Here is a 20,567-nt window from a genome sequence, read left to right on the forward strand (position 1 = left end):
TATGGGGGTAAATACAGGAAGTTTTTATTCTGATCTGATCTCTATAATCTCTATAATACACAATGACCTTAAGAGGAAGAGATCTTCCAAAATTCAAAGACTGAGGTAAAGTGGACAGTTGATAAATACAGAAATATTGGTATGTGTTTGAATTGGTCTGTTGTTTTCAAGTAGTCATGTGGGTGATGATGGTTCACTTCTTCCACTGCTTGCTCTCATAGTCCCAGTTGGATGCAATGCCCTCTACTGGGTTGATCCTCATGTCCAGCATCCTCTGAAGCTCCTTCTCCTTCCACTCCTTTTCAAATGTGTGCGGAACCGGTCCAAACACTGTTGAGGAAAAAGCAGTCATGGGTAAGAAGGTTGACTGTATATACCCTACTACAATCCTGCAGCCCTTGTACAGCGCTGTCCTATATTATATTCTATTGTATTTTTATTCTAATTTTGTTTATATATTTAATTTGATCCTACTTTAATTGTCTGTTAACACTTTGAATGCCCAAACCAAGAATATTCAGGTTTACCCCCCGCGCGTTGAATGCCCATAACGAGAATATTCGTTTTTTCTAGTTTTTTTTTTAAATTAGCGATCTGAATGCATATTGCATCAAGCGAGTCTACCGTTGGTAAATCTGCCACCCCAGGCGCTCAGATGTGAAAAAAGCGCCCCCTATCGTCTCCCAGATGGTAATTCACCCTTTTGGATTGGAGTCAATGAAAATGCATGAGAGAAAAAAACCCGGAATCCACGTTTTACTTCTCACGCATGTAACCGGCGCCGATCAGCTTCATCCTGGACCCTCAGCACAGCGTGGTTACTGTGTTTTACAGTATGTAGCGTGGGATCAATAAAAGGATCGATTTTTGGAATGGCGATCAGGAATTGGAATAATCCATTTGGATACCATCTGATCTCAGGTAAGGAATCTATTTTACCAGTCTTGGGATGATCAGACCCGTTTTCACGGAGATATAAGCTTTTCCCATATGTGTCCCCCAGGCTGTTTGACTGTGCGAGCGGTCAAGAACTAGGAGAATCGATTTTCAGCGTGCATGCGTACACATATACATATACACATATACTATCGATAATCTAGCGTTTATTTGAAAACGTTTCATAAATAGGCCGAAAAATGACAACGTTCTAGAATATTCCAGTACAGGGCGATTATCATGGAATCTCTTATTTTTTCCGTGAAAACGAGGGCATTTCAAAATGCTAGAAACGGAAATGAACAGATAAAAAAACAATCCGCTTCGACAATGTTGACTGGAAAATGAGTCTTTGATAAGCGACGGGCAGATTAGACACAGCCATAATTTAAAACATAGATTAGGCGATATTAACGTTAACATTGGAGTGGATGGTGGCATTCAAGGGGGTAAAAAGGAAAAACACGGCCGGCTCTGAAAGTGTTAATGTTGATGCACCAAAAGACCCAAGACAAATTCCTTGTATGTGCAAGCTTACTTGGCAATAAAGACATTTCCGATTCTGACTCTAGCTTTAAAATAGTAAATACTCTCATGGAGCATGGCAATAAGAGCACTCCCATTTAATACTCTGGAAGTAATGACCACTAAAAATACATTACTCTCCTTTTGAATCCATGAAAATTCCAATAACCTCATTTTATACAGAGTATATATTAGAGCTGGGCCGTTAACGTGCTGCGTTAACGCGTTACTAATATCGCGCGATAATATAATTAACGCATTAATCTAAAAAAAAAATTTTTTTACCTTTATTTACCCAGGGTAGGTTCACTGAGCACAGATGCTCTTTTTCAGGAGCGCCTTGCTTCACATTCACACAGTTCCATTCACACCTGGGAGCTGCCCAGTACAACCACAGTTGACACCATTGGCCACTGAGCAACTCCATAGTTCAAGTTTGAAATGCTTCTTTCCGTTTTGCTCCCGAGAGTGTGCTAGATACTGTACTGTACTGGTAATATTATTTATTTGTGTTAACTTCTGAATAAAACAACTTATTAAACACAAGTACATCTTATTGAACATTATTTTGATATTTCATTACCAATTATCATAGCAAAACAGCTTTTTGTCTGTAATGCATTTTGGAAACGGGAGATGGGCTCATGGTGTAATGGGCCACCTGGCCTGAGAAACATAAGGAGGAAATAAAAAGTAAGGACTTACTTCTGGTCATTATTTGGGTAAAACACATATTTTGAATGCCTTCGGCAGGTTTTTTTCTTTCTTTTTTTAGCCATTTTAATCTAGATTAATCCAGGATTGCAGATAGATTAATCTAGATTAAAAAAAATTATCTATGCCCACCTCTAGTATATATACATCATTGCAAATCAGTTCCTATAACACATTTTCTTAATGAAAAGACTTACAAAACTTTCTCTGCCACATAACGACAAAGCCAGTAATGCCGATGAAGAACATCATCCCTGCGACCACTGATTTCCACTCTCTGGTACCGTCGTTCATCTCAGCAAAGCTCTGCTTGAAGCTGATGCGATACACTGTCAATAGAAACAAAATATTGGATGATGACGACCAATGATGAAATGCTACCCGATTTTATTCCTGTTTCCCAGGACAGTTCTGGCAATATTCTAGATAATTGGGAAGCCGAAAGTTACGTGAAGCGTTAACCAGTATGGACAACAGTGTTGAAGTGAAGCGTTAACCAGTATGGACAATAGTGTTGAAGTGAAGTGTTAACCAGTATGGACAACAGTGTTGAAGTGAAGCGATAACCAGTATGGACAACAGTGAAAGTGAAAGTGAAGCGCTAACCAGTATGGACAACAGTGCAGAAGTGAAGCGCTAACCAGTATGGACAACAGTGCAGAAGTGAAGCGCTAACCAGTATGGACAACAGTGCAGAAGTGAAGCGTTAACCAGTATGGACAAGTGTTGAAGTGAAGCGTTAACCAGTATGGACAACAGTGTTGAAGTGAAGCGTTAACCAGTATGGACAAGTGTTGAAGTGAAGCATTAACCAGTATGGACTAGGGGTGGGACGATACATCGATCCAGATCGATATATCGATCTATTATCAAATAGGATCGATGCAACGTAAAAAGATCGATTCATATTGCGATACTCTTATTTTGAAAATCCCCTTGTGAGCATATCCGCCCGGCTGCAACAACAAAAACAGTAGCGCAGCGCAGCTCAGCGTGTGTAGACGTTAGACAGCATTGCTTCAGAGTCCGCCTATTTTGCCCGAAATAAGTGCCTGTTTTTTTTTAGGGCTGGGCGATATGGCCAAAAACGTTATCGCGATAAAATTATAAAATTATTTTCATATAACTCGATATAGATAATTATCGTCGATATAATGTCCGTCAAGTTTAATTAACTTCTTATGCCCGGCACCGATGGACGGGCTATTAATAGACTTGTTTTGCTGCTGCGAATGTCTCGAGTTGATGTCGTCATCAGTCCGCGCACGTTAGCAGTTAATCAGAGCAAGCGGTGTATCCCATGACAATGTACTAAATATGACCCTAAAATACTCCGTTCCGCCCCAATACATTGCAACGACGTCCACCGTATACCCCACACTACTATAACCGTGGCATCAGAATTCACGCCACACACCCACTCGGCACGTAAACTATAAAATAGCGCCGTGCAAGCTAATTATCCTAGCCAGCCTTGTTTACAATGTACTAAATATCACCTAAAATACTCTGTTCCGCCCCAATACATTGCAACGACGTCCACCGTATACCCCACACTACTATAACCGTGGCATCAGAATTCACGCCACACACCCACTCTGCACGTAAACTATAAAATAGCGCCGTGCAAGCTAATTATCCTAGCCAGCCTTGTTTACAATGTACTAAATATCACCATAAAATACTCTGTTCCGCCCCAATACATTGCAACGACGTCCACCATATACCCCACACTACTATAACCGTGGCCTCAGAATTCACGTCACACACACACTCGGCACGTAAACTATAAAATAGCGCCGTGCAAGCTAATTATCCTAGCCAGCCTTGTTTGCAACTTGAGTCCTACCTCTCTACCCAGAGGTGCACCGGCGGGTCTCCTTCCGCTGTCCGCCATCTCCTTCACTGATTGGTTGTTAGTGCGTGTGCTCATATCCAAGCTTGGAAAATCGATATATCGAAACTTTGCGACCACGTTTCATGTTTATTTCGAGGAAATAATTTATCGCGATAGTTATCGTTATCGTTTTATCGCCCAGCCCTAGGTCAAATGCATCTAACGTGCTTTCCATCCTCGCCATTCCTTTATGCCCACCAGCGTTTCCGTTAGCCGGTAATTACCGGTATTTGACCGGCAAAATATGTTGAAGTCCGAATATTTAAATCTCTCCGGTCATAATGTCCGGTGAAAATAATTTCTCTAAGCACAATTTTATTATTTGAATTGTATTAAAATAGGCTAAAATTAAATAGCCTATGCGATGAACGAAACAATCATTACATGTTGCTTCACTCTGATAAAGCGCGGATGGCGCCGGCGCTCGGATGTGAATCTTTTTTTCTTTCTTTTTTTGAGCCTGTCTGGCCACCATAACGACAAACAGGTATACGAGCGAGAGAGAGAGATGGCCAAAACAAGCTAAGCTTAACAAATATTTCATGAAACCAAGCACAAGCAGGTCTAATAATAATGACAACGAAGATGAGTCTTCTGAACTTGAAGTCACAGAGACCGCTGATGCCGTGGTGAAAGAAAACAGAAACAGAAATGTCGAGCGTTCAGGCCCGAGTGGAAAGTTTAATTCTCCTGGCTGAGGTGCGACATTATATCCACATTTTCCAGTTCACTGATCCAGCCAGGGTTACCACAGTTCATTCTGGAACCTCAGATCCCCGCTGATCATGGAGTTCTACAGTATCGCGTTGGATCCATACACGTATCGATTTTTTCGAATGGTGATCAGGAATTGGAATATACCAGTTGGATACCATCTGATGTCAGGTAAGGACTCTATGTTATCAGTGTTAGGATAATCAGAGTAAGTTTGATGAAGTTATAAGCTGTTTTGTGAAATGTCTTCTTTCGGTTTCACTGTAAAAGTCAGAGAGGAAATCAACGGGGCGATTATCCGCGCGCGGCCGCAATGTGCTTGCGTGCACGTATAATATTGATCATCTAGCGTTTATTTGAAAACGATTCATAAAAAGGCCGACGAATATCAACGTTGTGGAATATTCCACTAAAAGACGATTTTCATAGAATGCTCCAGAATGCGCTGTTTTTTATCTGAAAACGGGGGCTTTTCTAAATGCTCTGAAACGGAAACGACGCGATAAACAGCCTTGACAGCACTGACTGGAAAATAGTCTTTGATAATGCGATGGGCAGATTAGACACATAGCCATAATTTAAAACATAGATTAGGCGATATTAACGTTAACATTGGCGCCGATGGTGGCATTCAGCCGGTAAAAAGGAAAACCAGGCTGACCGGAATTTCTCGAATATGTCCGGGGATAGAAATCTTGCAGGACACCCAGACCGGCACGAATATGTTCTAACGGAAACGCTGATGCCCACGTCGCGTTAAATACCGAAATTGCGTTAGCATGAGCTAACTAAGCTAAGCTGATAGAGCCATAGAGACTGGGAAGGAGGGGGGGGGGGGTTACTGCATTCTCGAGATAACCCCACTAACAGGATCTGGCCGGTACTGCACCTTCTGACTCCCAATATGCCTTTTGCAGCCAAAATACAGCGCTGTGATAGGATATTAATATCGGGAAAAAAAGAAAAACGAACCAAAAACTGTGAACAGGAGGTCTATTTGTATTAAAAACAATAGATTGTTTTTCATTTAAATGTCTGGAAGAGATCAAAAATAAAAATGTCAAATGATATTACCATTGCCTTTTTTTTTGTTGATTTAAATGTTACTGGTTGTGTTAAATGGGCATATAATATCGTCTCATATCGATCGCAGGCACCTGAATCGAATCGTATCGTAGCAGACTTTGTGATATCGGAAAATATCGTATCGTTGTCCAAAGAATCGATATCGTACTGGTGATTCCCACCCCTAGTATGGACAACAGTGCAGAAGTGAAGCGGTAACCAGTATGGACAACAGTGCAGAAGTGAAGCGGTAACCAGTATGGACAACAGTGTTGAAGTGAAGCGTTAACCAGTATGGACAAGTGTTGAAGTGAAGCGTTAACCAGTATGAACACCAGTACACAAGTGAAGCAACCCGTATGGACAACACAAGTGCCGTTCAGCACGTGTTCCATGTTTGCTTCTAATCTATTTCACTGTATCGGTTTCTAGTCTGCTGTTGGGTTACACCCAAACAGGGGTTGAATTCGGCAGATTTTACATCCAGGTGACATTACAAATGACAGGGTTCTCTTTATGATTCCGGGCTTCAGGAGAGTGGTGCATGTCGACAAATATTGACTGAACTTTCCTCAGGTTCAGGAACATATGGGAATTGTTTAATCTGTGACACCCCGCTTCAAGTTTGACATTGTTTATTAATCTTCAGATATTAGTATTGTAATGTAGTATTCATTAATAGATTTGCTCTTTAACAGAGATGAAGAACAGAGGAGACAGTGAGTTGAATAGGGTTAAATCTTACATGCAATCTTCTCGTCGTTGGAGAGCGTGGCCCATGATCCCAACTCCTTCTCCTTCAGGGACTGCTGCTCTGGATTCAGCTCCTGCACATACCGGATGTCGGGGAGGGGGTTCTCCCGCTTGTCAAAGTAGGCTGGGAGAGTATAGTCCTCCACCTTAGCAACGCCTGAGAGAGACAACACCAAACCAATCCATCAATCATGTTCAACTTCACAAAGGACTAATTACTAAGTGTATAACATCACCATTATGATTGTCCACCTTTGCAAAGGAAAATTTAAGGGGACATATTATCCATCTCTTCAACAATTCTATGACTTCCTTGAATCTGTGGAGCAAGTAAGTTTTTTGCCAAACATTATAGACTATAAATAGTCTATATATAATGTTGATTACAGTACTCCTCCCTAGTATTGATGATACATTTTTTATTGGCACACTGATTCCCAAATCGATATGAAACTTCACATATATTATTTTGTAATTCAACATAACCTAATCATTAGCTTACAGCTGTTAGCCCTGTCACTCCATAACAGAGCCTAGGCCTCTTCAAAGGCTTCAATATCAACTGAAAGATACTTAAGCATCAGATAAAGTAAATCCGACTCAAAATATGCTTAGTCTCTGGAAGTGTTAAAATAAGTAAACAAAAATCGCTATGTCAAGATGTAGCTATTTTAGTAGCACTAACTACTCATGAATCTTCACTATTGGGTAAGAAAGTGCAGAACCCTGATAAGATAGAATACCTAATTAATCGTGAACGCGTTTTATCACATTTATTGACCATGAAGTTTCATAGGGCTACTTTCACTTACCATGTCCTCCTCGTAGGCAAACAGATGTGGATATGGCACGTTTGCCAATAAGGCGAAGAGCTCTGGTGGCCAGCATTCTGTGGAATGGATCATATTAAAGAATAACTATATTGGCAAGCAGCACAGCACATTTTACTTAGATGTTTGATGTAACATTCTCAATGCTGAACCAGGGGGGGAAAGGTCAAAATTTCAAGCTGTGTTGATGTTGATTATCTAAAACTGTATCTCTCTCTCGTTCTCGTCACTAAGTCTCATTTGTAAATGAGATTGGTAAATATTATCTGGGGGCGGGCTTGCGAGTAGTGCTTTCAAGCCGTGCATTCGCATTTCACTCCTAAATTATCCAAGGCGTGTGATGACGCGATGCCCCACTGAGAGGTCTGCCCGCCATGTGGCGGGCAATCAAATAGTCATGTGAAAACCGAAAATCATGATCCAATTCTGAGCGGAGTTCTCACTCGCTGTCTCAGCACAGACACGCAGCGCATTGCTGCTCCTACCCCTCCCGCACCTGTTTCTGTATGCTGCTGCATGTAAACAGAGTAGGGGTGGACGGTATGGTCTAAAATGTATATCACGGTATAATTTGAAGCATAGACGGTAACGGTATATATCACGGTATCATTGTTTTTGATAAAAATAATTTAATTTAATATAATTTTTTTTTTATAAAATATATATATTATATAATTAGACTTGTACTTGTATTATCTGCGAGACATCGCCACCACGCAACAAGCTCCACTGTCTGTGTGTACTCTAGTAGCCTCCAGCTACGGCCAGGATTCTCCGGAGCTGCACCTGGACCTATACTCGAGTAGCCTCGAGCAGAGCTACGGCCAGGATTCTCCGGTGCTGCACATGGACCCTATTGGTATAACGTTACTTAACTGTGCTCAGCAAGCCCTCAGCTCGAATACGCATCGAATCAGTGTTATAAGACATTGATATCAGGAGCTATCTGTAGCTACTGCTAGCCGGATATATAACGTTAATACAACGCCTCAGTGAATTATTTAGTTCAATGGGACATTTCGTTTTGAACGGTGAACTAACTTGCGCTAACAGCTAACAGCTAACAGGTAGCATACACGTCTCTACTAGACTTTGTGGAGCGTTTGTTGATGTCAGGAGCTATCGGTAGCTGGCCGACTAGATACCGTTCGGTTAGACAATGCCTCATCATGTATTAAACTAAAAGTGAATAGTTGACTGGGTCATTTTGTAACGGTAGCTAAGCTAACGTTAGCTCAGGGAGACGCCGCCGTCCTCCCGTGTCTCGTCCCACTAGACTACTAGACCCGTGTTTACATGCGTGCGGTAGGGGCTGGCACGCCCACTGCGCGAAGCCTCCTAAATAACTTTTTCCAGTTCGCACATATCTATTATCTATGACTAATTCTATCTATTTTTAGGGGCAAATGCGAGTGAAATAGTCGCGCTGTGGTTACATGACGTCATTGCTATTTTAGAGCTTCTCTACCGGTTACACGGTATAGTCAAAATCCATACCGTAGAGCAAATTCATACCGTTTATACCGTCCACCCCTAAAACAGAGGCTATTGCCTCGGACAGTCACCGTGACTGACGTTAGTCTAGTCAGAGGGACCTCCATGAGCTAATGTTAGCTACTGTTACAAAATGACCCAGTCAACTATTCACTTTTAGTTTAATACATGAGGCATTGTGTAACGTTATCCAGCCGGCTAGCTACTGATAGCTCCCGACATCAACAACTGCTCCAGCAAGTGTCCAGTGCATAATACCTCCGTTGGCTAGGTAGCTCATGTTAGCCCACGTTAGCTCACTAGTCACTACGAAATGTCCCAGTAAACTAAATAGTTCAGAGGCGTTGTCCCAACGCCATCCAGCAGTAGCTACAAATAGCTCCTGACATCAATGTCCTACAACATGCGTATTCGAGCCCCTGGCTTACATCTCATGAGGGCTGCTGAATAGGGTCCAGCTGGAGCGCAGGAGAATCCTTTCATGCTGAATGTAGAGTTTAGGGTCCAGCTGCAGCGCCGGAGAATCCTTGCTGGAGCTGGAGGCCACTCGAGTATACACACAGACAGTGGAGCTGTTTGCAGACAGCGAGGTGGCGATGTCTCGCAGATAATACAACTACAAGTATGATTATATAATATATATATTTTATTAAAAATTTTATATATTTTATAAAAAAAATTATATAAAATAATTATTATTATTTTTTTAATCAAAAAAAAGTTGGCAGGTAAGAAATATGCTTGGCGGGTAGATTCTTCCCATCTACCCGCCACTGGCCGGTGAGTCAAAAAGTTAATTTCGTGCCCTGCGCGCAGCTACACTGAACGATAGCTGTAATTCAGCATAGCATATTAGCTTTTGGCGAGTCAATACTAACTGACATTCAACTTTATTGCGAACTTTATCACGCATTTGAAACGGCATCACCCGAATGTGAATATCACTGGTACACGGAAGAAACAGATGCTAGTGCAAACCCAGCTCCCCGTTGCATTCAAGAAGCATCTCGCTATTAACACTTTGGCTGCCGGAAAACGCCTATAAACACGTCATTCCCGGCCATGCTCAAGTTGCCGAAGACGCCTTACAGCGTCTTTAATATCAATATTTCAAAAATCTGGGATCGGATTCATATGTCCCCTCCGCTGGCCTGAGATCCACCAGGAGGACCCACTGAGCTCTCTGGCGGTTCAGGAGCGCCATCTGGTGGCCGATCGGCGCAATCGCTTAACAGGAAGTGCCGTAGAGGTTGTGCTGGTCGCCCGTATTACTTCCGGGCACTCGCTATAGGTCCCGAGGCTCGATCTCGACACACTACATAGCGATCGATTGCCAATAACTCGATAAACAACATGATTTGGACGTATATACCATTATACAAGCTGGAAATGGACCGGGTAAATCTACATCCCATAATGATAAAATTTCTACTCTACGATGATCGCCCAACGGCGCGCGTTGACTGGGGTGAGTTTTAGCGTGTAAAGTTACCGTCTTCGATACTAACTGCTATTATCAACATTTGACCCACATTAGATGATTGGTATAACGCTGCCCACGGAATTATAAACGCCCCCTAGCTAGGGGTGGGACGATACATCGATCCAGATCGATACATCGATGTAATTATCAACAATCGAATCGGATCGATGCGATGTAATAAGATCGATTCATATCGATACTCTTATTTTGAAAATCCTGTGGCGAGTCTCCTATCCGCCCAAGAACAACAGCAGTAGCTCCGTGTGTGTAGATGTTACAGCATAGCATTCTCCCTTTCTGTGTGTGTGTGTGTGCGCGCGTCTTTGGAAAGACCAGATGAGGTCAGAGGAGTTTGATGTTTAAATGTTATTTAAACATAAACAATATAATGCATAATAAATGTAGGCCTATACATGATCATGCAACATCAACAAATTGTTGTAGGAACGGTTTGGGAGAGGGAGGTTGTGAGTTTTGAGTTCCAAAAAATGTAGCTTAAAGTTTAAAGCTCAATATATAAAAACGTGGCACTTTACAGTGAACAGGAGGTCTATTTGTATTAAAAACAATAGATTGATTTTCCTTTAAATGTCTGGAAGAGCTCAAAAATACAAATGTCAAATGATATTTTCATTACCTTTTTTTTGTTGATCTAAATGTTACTGATTGTGTTAAATGGGCATATGATATCATCTCATATCGATCGCAGGCACCTGAATCTAATCGTATCGTATTGTATCGTGAGAGACTTTGTGATATCGGCAAATATCGTATCGTTGTCCAAAGAATCGATATCGTATCGTATCATGATGAAACTGGTGATTCCCACCCCTACCCCTAGCCCATCCGGTCAACATCAGATGACGTGTAGTAACTTCTAGAAGTACGTCTAGTTGGAATTTTTTATATCGCGCTGATTGCCATAAAACTGTATTGCATCATCAATATAATGTATTTGGGGCTATAGATCACGTTCTGGAGAAAGCTGCAGAAAGAGATGAAAACATACTTATACATTAGACCATACTTTACTATGAATATGTGAATGAAAAAGTTTAACGTTGCTACACAATGAACAATACATATAGGACTTTGAATGGGCCCTAATAATGGCAATGTAGCAATAGAATTTAAAAAGTTATAGCCCTGCAAAGAAGGGGACTTTCTCTATAGACAAATAGAGCCGGCAACCTACGGTTGATAATGAATTCAATGCAGCCAAAGTGTTAATTCAGACCGGGCCAACGCAATAACAAACGCCAGCCCATATGTGTTTTTATAGCAGCAGATCTGCGACCATACTCAGTTGTCGAGAACACTGGGTTTAAGCACATGTTAAAAGTAATATAGCCCCGCTACCTAGTTCCCTCTCATCCGTATTTCAGCCAGCAAGTCATACCACCAGCTCTATAAACTAGCCCCTTTCATGACTGTGATGCAAGCCCTGCCCCTGTATTCAAGCATCACAGTCATGAAAGGGGTTATGTATAAACAAGCACACGCTACAGTTGTCCACGACTTATCCTCCAAGGCATCTGCTATATAATAATCTTCAGATTTACTTAAGTGTTATTAGTAGGTTACAGCAGTAAGCATTAGTTTGCTCAGTCAATTATGGCCAATTCGTTTTATATCGTTTAATAGTTAAATAAATAGATAAATGAAGCAATTTTTTTTGTATCCTCCCCCCCCTGTACCGAAGAAATACCGAACCGTGACTTCAAAACCGAGGTATGTACCGAACCGTGGACTTTGTGTACCGTTACACCCCTAATGGTAAGTTGGTAACCTCACCGGACGGAACACCGCACCGGACGACCCCTGAAGGAGAAGGCCTAGTGCCAGGAGGATTTGTATTCAAGAGGGGTGCTGATCTGAGACCAGACTGGCTCATACGTCACAGTGGTGTAACTGAAGTTACTGAACTAACTATGTAACCTGAGGAGCGGTCCTGGATCGGTCTCCAATTTGACTGTAATCAATCAAATGCGAACACAGCAGGACACTACACGGGGTTCTCTTTAAAATAAGATATGTTCACGAGAGCGCCCCCCCCCCCCATAACAAACTAATTGCTGACTGTAAAATTCTGAAAGTTAATTTTAAATAAATCCGTCAACGCCATGTAGCGTTATATAGCCTTGCAACTCAAGTCGAAGCCAAGACCAGCTCACAAGAGCAACTTCAAATATCCATCCCAGTGAGGAATGGAACAATACAGTAAACGCCATGATTGATTGAAAGCTTTATTTAACAGATTGCAGAATGGGTACAATACAGTACGGCTCAATACACACAATTGTTAAGGGGTTGCAGACCAGAGAAAGACGTTGTCTTGTTTACATCAGGGTCCCCCATTTTCAATTCATAATGTAAACGCCGTGATGTTATTAAAAAGGGTTGTGAATGACAACAGTTAGCTATATTTCTCCAAAAGGGGTCAGGTGCCGGTGTGCGCAGCATCAAGCGAGGTCGATGCGGACAACTTCAAACAAGGTAGCTTTAAATATATACGCTGATTAATAACGTGACTAACATGATCAATAAGACATGTTCTATAAAAACGGTAAACAGGACCTGCACTATGCACGCTAACAGGCAGCTAGCACAAGGTCACACCGAGGGACTTTATATCTCTCACAAGTCTCGTTTTGTGGGCTGCACCGGGCGACTACTGTACACCGACTGTGGCATTTTCATAAACAGTCATAAAAAATGAGCCAAAGTGGGAAAATGTAGGTTTTATCTAACGTCCCGTTGACTCACTGACCCTCTTCTGAGTCGCTGCTAGCTAACGGAGCTAACACAAGCTAGCTGCTGCCTCATCCTTTTTTTTTCAATGTCACAGCGTTGTCCCCGTCCACTTAAATAACTCGTTCATTTTAGGCCAACCGTAATATATTGACCGCGCTGATCGCTTTAATTCCAACCATTATTACTTCAGACTCGGATAATTAAATCTAACGACGAAGTAAGTAAGCGATACAAATGATCCCAGGATTTCTTACTTGCTGACTTTCGACTCTCGATGCTGAAGACGGTGTAGAGGAAGCTCGCGGGGGAGCGGAAGTGACGTAGAACTAGGAGAACGTCACCGAGTAGTAGGGTCCAGCTGCAGCGCCGGAGAATCCTCCTCTCACTGAGTAGGGATTGATTGATTGATTGAAAACTTTATTAACAGATTGCAGAATGGGTACAATACAGTACAGCTCAATACACACAATTGTTAAGGGGATGCAGACCAGAGAAAGACTTTCGTCTTGTTTACATCAGGGTCCCCCATTTTCAATTCATCAGGACATATATGACATACATGACATACAGATAGTCAGTACTGCTACATCTATACATTTATGACATACCAGATTTGCAAATACAGTACTGTTTGTGATACAGAAGGAGTCAGGAAAAGGGAGTATATACATTTGACGTAGAAACTGTACATTTGAGGAGGTTGGGTGGGGGGGGTTGGGTACACTGGGATATTGACAACCATACTGGGTAATCTACATTGGAGGTGGTTGGGGGGGGGGGGGCACACTGTATAAACAAGCAAAACTGTACATTGAGGGGGGGGGGACACTGTACAAACAAACAAAATTGTACATTGGACTATTGACAAAACCATACTAGGTAAATGACTGTACATTGGAGGGGGTTGGGTTAGGATATTTACAGGGGCCAGTGTTGAATTGCAGTCTCCCGTAGGGGGTATCTGCAGAGCCGCAGAGCCAGGCGTGGACGGGTTTGAGGCGGGGCTTCGTGGCGTAGACAAGTATTAGTGGCCTGGACAAGTATTTGCACTACTGATTGGTCATTATTGTTGTGACATGTAGCCAGCAAACAATGTATGGACATACATTCCCAACCAACTGTTTAAGTTTGTCATGACTATAGCCAGGTTTACTTACTAAATACCTGTATGTCCCTATGTCGATATGACCCTGATGTAAACAAGACAAACGTCTTTCTCTGGTCTGCATCCCCTTAACAATTGTGTGTATTGAGCCGTACTGTATTGTACCCATTCTGCAATCTTGTTAAAATAAAGTTTTCATTCACACTCAAAATCTGTGTTCATTTTTTATTTTGCATAGGACTACTAATGTTCTGTGTCTTGAGTCGTACTTGTATTGAAAAACTGATTTTATATGTCTGAGGAGAAGACTGGTACTCATCATCTTCGTCTCCACAAAAAGAAAAATGACATGTGAAGTATGTTGTGTGCCAGGTTCAAAACAGTGCTGTATATGTACAGTTTATTCCTACTCCTATCCAAGCTCCGGGAGGGTCATCAAAGAGAAGTCGCCTATGCTCAGTCCTTGCCCCACAATGGTGGAATGAACTACCCACCCCAGTTAGGACAGCCGAAACCCGTCCAATCTTTCGCTGTCGACTAAAGACGCACTTCTTCAACCATTATCTGAATAAAAAAAAAAAAAAATCTAACCCTAACTAACCTTACTGTCATGCACTTGTCCTAATAAACTAACCTACATTACCTACCTACTAACCTTCCCCATTAAGAAACACATCATTTAGACACCTTGCATGTTAGGATTTCCTTCAGATTCATGTTGGCATCCATGTATGGCCAAGGAGTGAAAAATGGTAAAATCTGCCATTTTGAAATCCAAAACGATGTAGGTTAGAGTTATCCGATCCGAAAAATAATCCCATATTTGAATTCCCCACAAAAAACACATATTTTAGACACCCCACTCGATTGACTTTCCTATGGCGCGCCCTTGTGGCAGCCACGAACCTGCGCTGTTTTAACTAAGTGAGCGTGTGTTATTGGATTGATTGATTGATTGATTGATTGATTGATTGATTGATTGAAAATTGTATTAATGTCCGCCTTGTTTCGAACTGGTTAGGCTTAGGCCCTCTTTCGAAGTCGGTTATGCTTAGAGTTTATCTTTAGAGCAGGGCGATAGACCACCAGCCCTGATTCCAAACTCTAAGCATAACCGACTTCGAAAGAGGGCCTAAGCATCAGTTCGAAACAAGGCGGACATTAATACAATTTTCAATCAATCAATCCAATAACACACGCTCACTAAGCTGTAGCCCTATTTTCAGAAATTTCGCCTAAAGGTACATGCCTCTCTCGCGGACCAGCTCTCTCGGTTTGGTGCAGACAGTAGCGACGCTAGCTCACCGGCTAACGACGTCACTGACGCGCCGGCCGTCGTGGAGGGGGGGGGGGCATCCGCGGGGGGGCGGGGGCACTCTCTCATTGACGGAACACAGTGTGAGAAGAGCATTTATGCGGGTGAACACCAGAAAGGCAGCTGGCCCAGATGGGATAACAGGACGTATACTTAAGTCCTGTGCTAACCAGCTAGCCCCAGTGTTCACCACCATATTTAATCTATCCCTGGCGGAATCCATGGTCCCTGCCTGTTTCAAGGTGTCTACTATAATCCCGGTACCAAAGAAATCCTCCCCAACAGGTCTTAATGACTACAGACCGGTGGCACTCACCTCTGTGGCCATGAAATGTTTTGAGAGGCTGGTTAAGGATTACATTTGTGCCTCCCTCCCCAGCGATATGGACCCTATGCAATTTGCATACAGGCCAAACAGGTCCACTGACGATGCGGTCTCCCAAGTACTGCACAGCACCCTCTCTCACCTAGACTGCCAGAAGGGGGGCTATGTGAGACTGTTGTTCATTGACTATAGCTCAGCGTTCAACACCATAGTCCCCACCAGACTGGTGGACAAGCTGATCGAGCTGGGTCTGAGCGCCTGGATACTGGACTTTCTGAGTGAAAGGCCCCAGGCGGTCAGGGTGGGGGTTCAGACCTCCAACACCATCACCCTGAGTATCGGGTCCCCCCAGGGCTGTGTCCTGAGCCCAGGCATGCGTTGTTCATGGGACGGGGTAGCACGGTGTGCAAGCTCACTCGCTATTTGCATATCAATAGCGCCGGTCGTCAGGTGTGTTAAATACGTTCTCAGACACATTCACACCTAACTTGTTGTGAAGACGTGTTACATCCCATTCGTAGAGGCAATTAGGCACTGTCTTTAGTCTGTGCCCAAGCGAGGGGACATTAAATGCGCATTTGCGGGAGCGCGCGCACGCGCCGGGAGCGCGCATGCACGTGGTGCGTGTCACCCCAGATGATTTCAATAACGCACCACTGCCTGAGCCCCCTGCTGTATTCACTATACACACATAATTGTGTGGCCAAGTTCAGCTCCAACTCCATAGTGAAGTTTGTGGTGGGGCTGATCTCTGACAACGACGAGAAGGCCTACCGGGAGGAGGTTGAGGTACTGGAACGCTGGTGCCAGGACAACAGCCTGCTCCTGAACATAAAAAAAAAAAAGGGAGCTGATCGTGGATTTTTAGGAGAACACAGCAGGACACACACACACCACTGAGGATAAACGGGGCTACCGTGGACAGGGTGAGCAGCTTCAAGTACCTGGGGGTCCACATCTCAGAGGATCTGACATGGACAACACACATAGACTCAGTCATAAAGAAGGCGAAGCAGCGCCTCTACCACCTGAGACAGTTAAGGACGTTCAGAATATCGGGGAAGATACTCCAGTCCTTCTACTCCGGAGCTGTAGAGAGCATCTTGACTGGAAACATCACTGCCTGGTATGGAAACAGCATGGCACACTGCACAGGACAAGAAGGCCCTACAGAGAGTGGTACGCTCAGCTGAGCGTACTACGGGTATTGCACTACCACCCCTGCAGGTCTTATATAACAAGAGGTGCAAATCCAGAGCCTGCAGAATAATGAAAGACCCTCACCACCCCAACAACAGCCTGTTCAAGCTGCTGCAGTCAGGCAAACGCCTGTGAACACCAGCAACTAGGACAGAGAGACTTTGGCTCAGCTTCTTCCCCCAGGCCATCAGAGTCTTGAACACTGAACTCTCCACACACAAGCACACATGAGCACACACACAACACACACACTATACGCTCACACACTAGCAGTCACTTTAACATGAACACACACACACACATGCTGCACACGCTCACACTTATGGTCACTTTACACAATAAAAGGTCACTTTTATAGTATACTGTATAGTATACTATAGTATAGTATACTTGTATACTTGTATGTATACTTGTATAGTAAACAGATGGATAGCAAGCTAGCATAAGGAGGGGTGTAAAAAGTACCCAGAAATTATACTTAAGTGAAAGTATGGGTACTGTCTCAAAATCTGACTCAAGTAAAAGTCAAAGTATCTGGCTAAAAACACACTTGAGTAAAAGTCAAAAAGTCCTACTTTTAAATGTACTTAAGTACTAAAAGTAAAAGTAAAAATTTTTTTTTGGAAAGGGATAGACCAGGGGTCTCAAACTCATTCCATCATCGGCCAAGTTTTCATTTTAACTATACATTGCACCAGGTGAGTTAGGTAGTGAAATCATCAGCTGGTGTTTAGGCAAGGCTGAAATGAAACCAAGCATACACTCTGCCCACAATGGAATGTGTTCTGTGATAGACCATGCTGAAATGAAAGAACAGATGACACATTTTTTGCATTAAAATTATTTAATGCACTTCTCCATTGAAGGTAAACTAACATAGACGGCATTCACATCACAGCATGAATAATATCACAATATTAAAGACCGAATACTGTAGTATCCTGAATAATATGACAATATTAAAAACAGAATGGTGTATCCTGAATAATATCACAATATTAACCACAGAATACTGGATTATCCTGAATAATATCACAATATTACCACTGATTACCACTGGCGAACATGGTAAAACGTGGTTAAATGCCAGCACCCACTTCAATGATAGCGTTGTGAACGTATAATCTCTGTCTTAAATTATGGCTATGTGTCTAATCTGCCCGTCGCTTATCAATGACTTGTTTGCAGTCAACATTGTCGAAACGGATTGTTTTTTTAATCGGTTAATTTCCGTTTTATAGCATTTTGAAAAGCCCTTTTTTTCAGGAAAATATATAGATTCCGTGATAAACGGCATTTACTGGAATATTCTGGCATACACAAAAACGTTGTCATTTTTCGGCCTATTTATGAATAGTTTTCAAATAAACGCTAGATTATCGATAGTATATGTGTATTTATGCACGCTATAGAAGCGATCTGAAAAGTATATTCTCTCATTTCCTGATCAGCGAGCACACACACACACACACACACACACACACACACACACACACACACACACACACACACACACACACACACACACATATGGGACACGTTGATATATCTGTGAAAAAAGCTCTGATTACCCCAAGACTGGTAAAATAGATTCCTTACCTCAGATCAGATGTTATCCAAAAAGATTATTCCAATTCCTGATCACGTTTATTGATTCAGCGTTGGGTGCTGGAAATACATAATCCACGCTGTTCTGAGGGCTGGCGATCAACTTGGGTCTCTTCAGTTGGCTTGACGGAAAAGTAAAACGAGGAAACTGCCCCCCCCCCCCCCCTTCATCAGTCTAAACTAATGGGGTGCAGTTACACAGGGAGAGATGATAGGGGGCGGTATCTTCCCAATTGAGCTCAGAGAGACTCTGCAACACTAGCGTGAGGCTCGATTGATGAAATATGAATTCAAATCGCCAATAAAAAAAAATACGACAAACAAGCGCTATATAGCGTTGCCGGCACTCAACTGGCGGCATGAACTAACGACAAAACGCGTCGCTGGCATCCAAAGTGTTAAAGGCAGAATACTGGAGTACCCTGAATAATATCACAATATTAAAGACAGAATACTGGAGTACCCTGAATAATATCACAATATTAAAGACAGAATACTGGAGTACCCTGAATAATATCACAATATTAAAGGCAGAATACTGGAGTACCCTGAATAATATCACTGTAACTGCAGCTATGGTTAACAGTTGGTTAATATAGTTATATTCGTTTACAATTTTATATGCTTATTTTTTGTATATTAATAATAATACAACTTGTCTCATCCTTCCAGTCGGGAGATCAAGCAACCCCCCACCTACAGGGCTTGTATTTGGTTGTCGGTATCCTATTATTATGCAAAGTCTAGGTGAATATAGTTATATTCGTTTACAATTTTATATGCTTATTTTTTGTATATTAATAATAATACACACAATTGTATTTCATTGTATTTCTTATGGGTTTATATAAGATATATGAGTGGCGCACGATTTCTATTTGTTTGTGCAATTATTTCATCTCACGAGACTTGGTCCACTTGGTATCCGGTGACGTGTTTCCGCCTTCCTTCTCTTGAGTTGCGACATGACTGTTATGGTTTGTAACCGACCCCAATCGCACAACACAAGACAGGTATGATGGTTTGCCAAGAAACAGATATTTATTGAGAACAGGGAAAAAGGGCACTGTCCCTTTAAGGGAGAAAACACAAAACACTGGAAACACATGAGGGGAAGGTAAGGTGCCTTTAAGAGGCGGGCAGGAAAAGGGAACACTAAGGGAAGGTGTAAGGGAACGCCTAGGGGAAACATTAAAGGAAACGCTAGGGGAAGGTTAAAGGAACAGAGGAACTAGAGACTAGAAGATGTCGGGACAAGGAGAGCTAGGGAACAGGAGAAACGGGAACTAGGGGAACTAGGGACAAGGAACTAGGTGGAACTAGAAGGGGAGAACTTGGGACCAGGAACTAGGTGGAACTAGAAAGGGGAGAACTAGGGAACAGAGGGGACTGAGGCCCGCGGAGGCGGGCTGGGGAACAGGGAGGAACTGGGGACAGAGGACCGCGGAGGCGGGCTGGGGACAGGGAGGAACTGGGGACTGGTGGGAAAACATCTGGGCCGCTCTGCAGAACAGAGGAGAGGGTTAATATTCAAAGGGAACAAACAGAGCAGATGCAGAACAGTCCAAATAACAAAGTAACAAAGTAAATACTATCTTCGTGTGAACAAACACACAGTGGGAGATGAAATGTCCAAAATAATATCCACGAGAGAACAAAACAGAGTGGGAGATGAAATGTCCAAACTAATAACTAAGAGAGAACTAACGGAGGCAATACGCTGGGTGAGTGACATCACAATCAAAACTCACCCAGGCGTATGCGTAATGGTACAGGAACAGCAGCGGGACGAGGGCAAGGGGCATTACGCTGAGTGAGTGACATCACAATCAAAACTCACCCAGGCGTA

The 20,567-nt window shown here is 42.7% G+C and overlaps 1 protein-coding gene across 1 annotated transcript; it reads right to left on the reverse strand.

Annotated features, from left to right (window-relative positions):
- On the reverse strand, positions 1–13,491 carry cox4i1 (cytochrome c oxidase subunit 4I1). The gene is made up of 5 exons (XM_084337431.1): positions 13,420–13,491; positions 7,417–7,493; positions 6,597–6,761; positions 2,373–2,504; positions 1–330 (listed from the first exon to the last, which is right to left on the reverse strand). Exons 2-5 carry the CDS (start codon positions 7,490–7,492, stop codon positions 194–196), a joined length of 510 nt encoding a protein of 169 aa, XP_084193557.1. The 5' UTR covers position 7,493; positions 13,420–13,491; the 3' UTR covers positions 1–193.
- Between the last annotated feature and the right edge of the window lie 7,076 nt (positions 13,492–20,567).

The sequence above is a fragment of the Notolepis coatsorum genome (assembly GCF_963971535.1).
Source record: "Notolepis coatsorum genome assembly, chromosome: 20".
Classification (NCBI taxonomy): Eukaryota; Metazoa; Chordata; class Actinopteri; order Aulopiformes; family Paralepididae; genus Notolepis; species Notolepis coatsorum.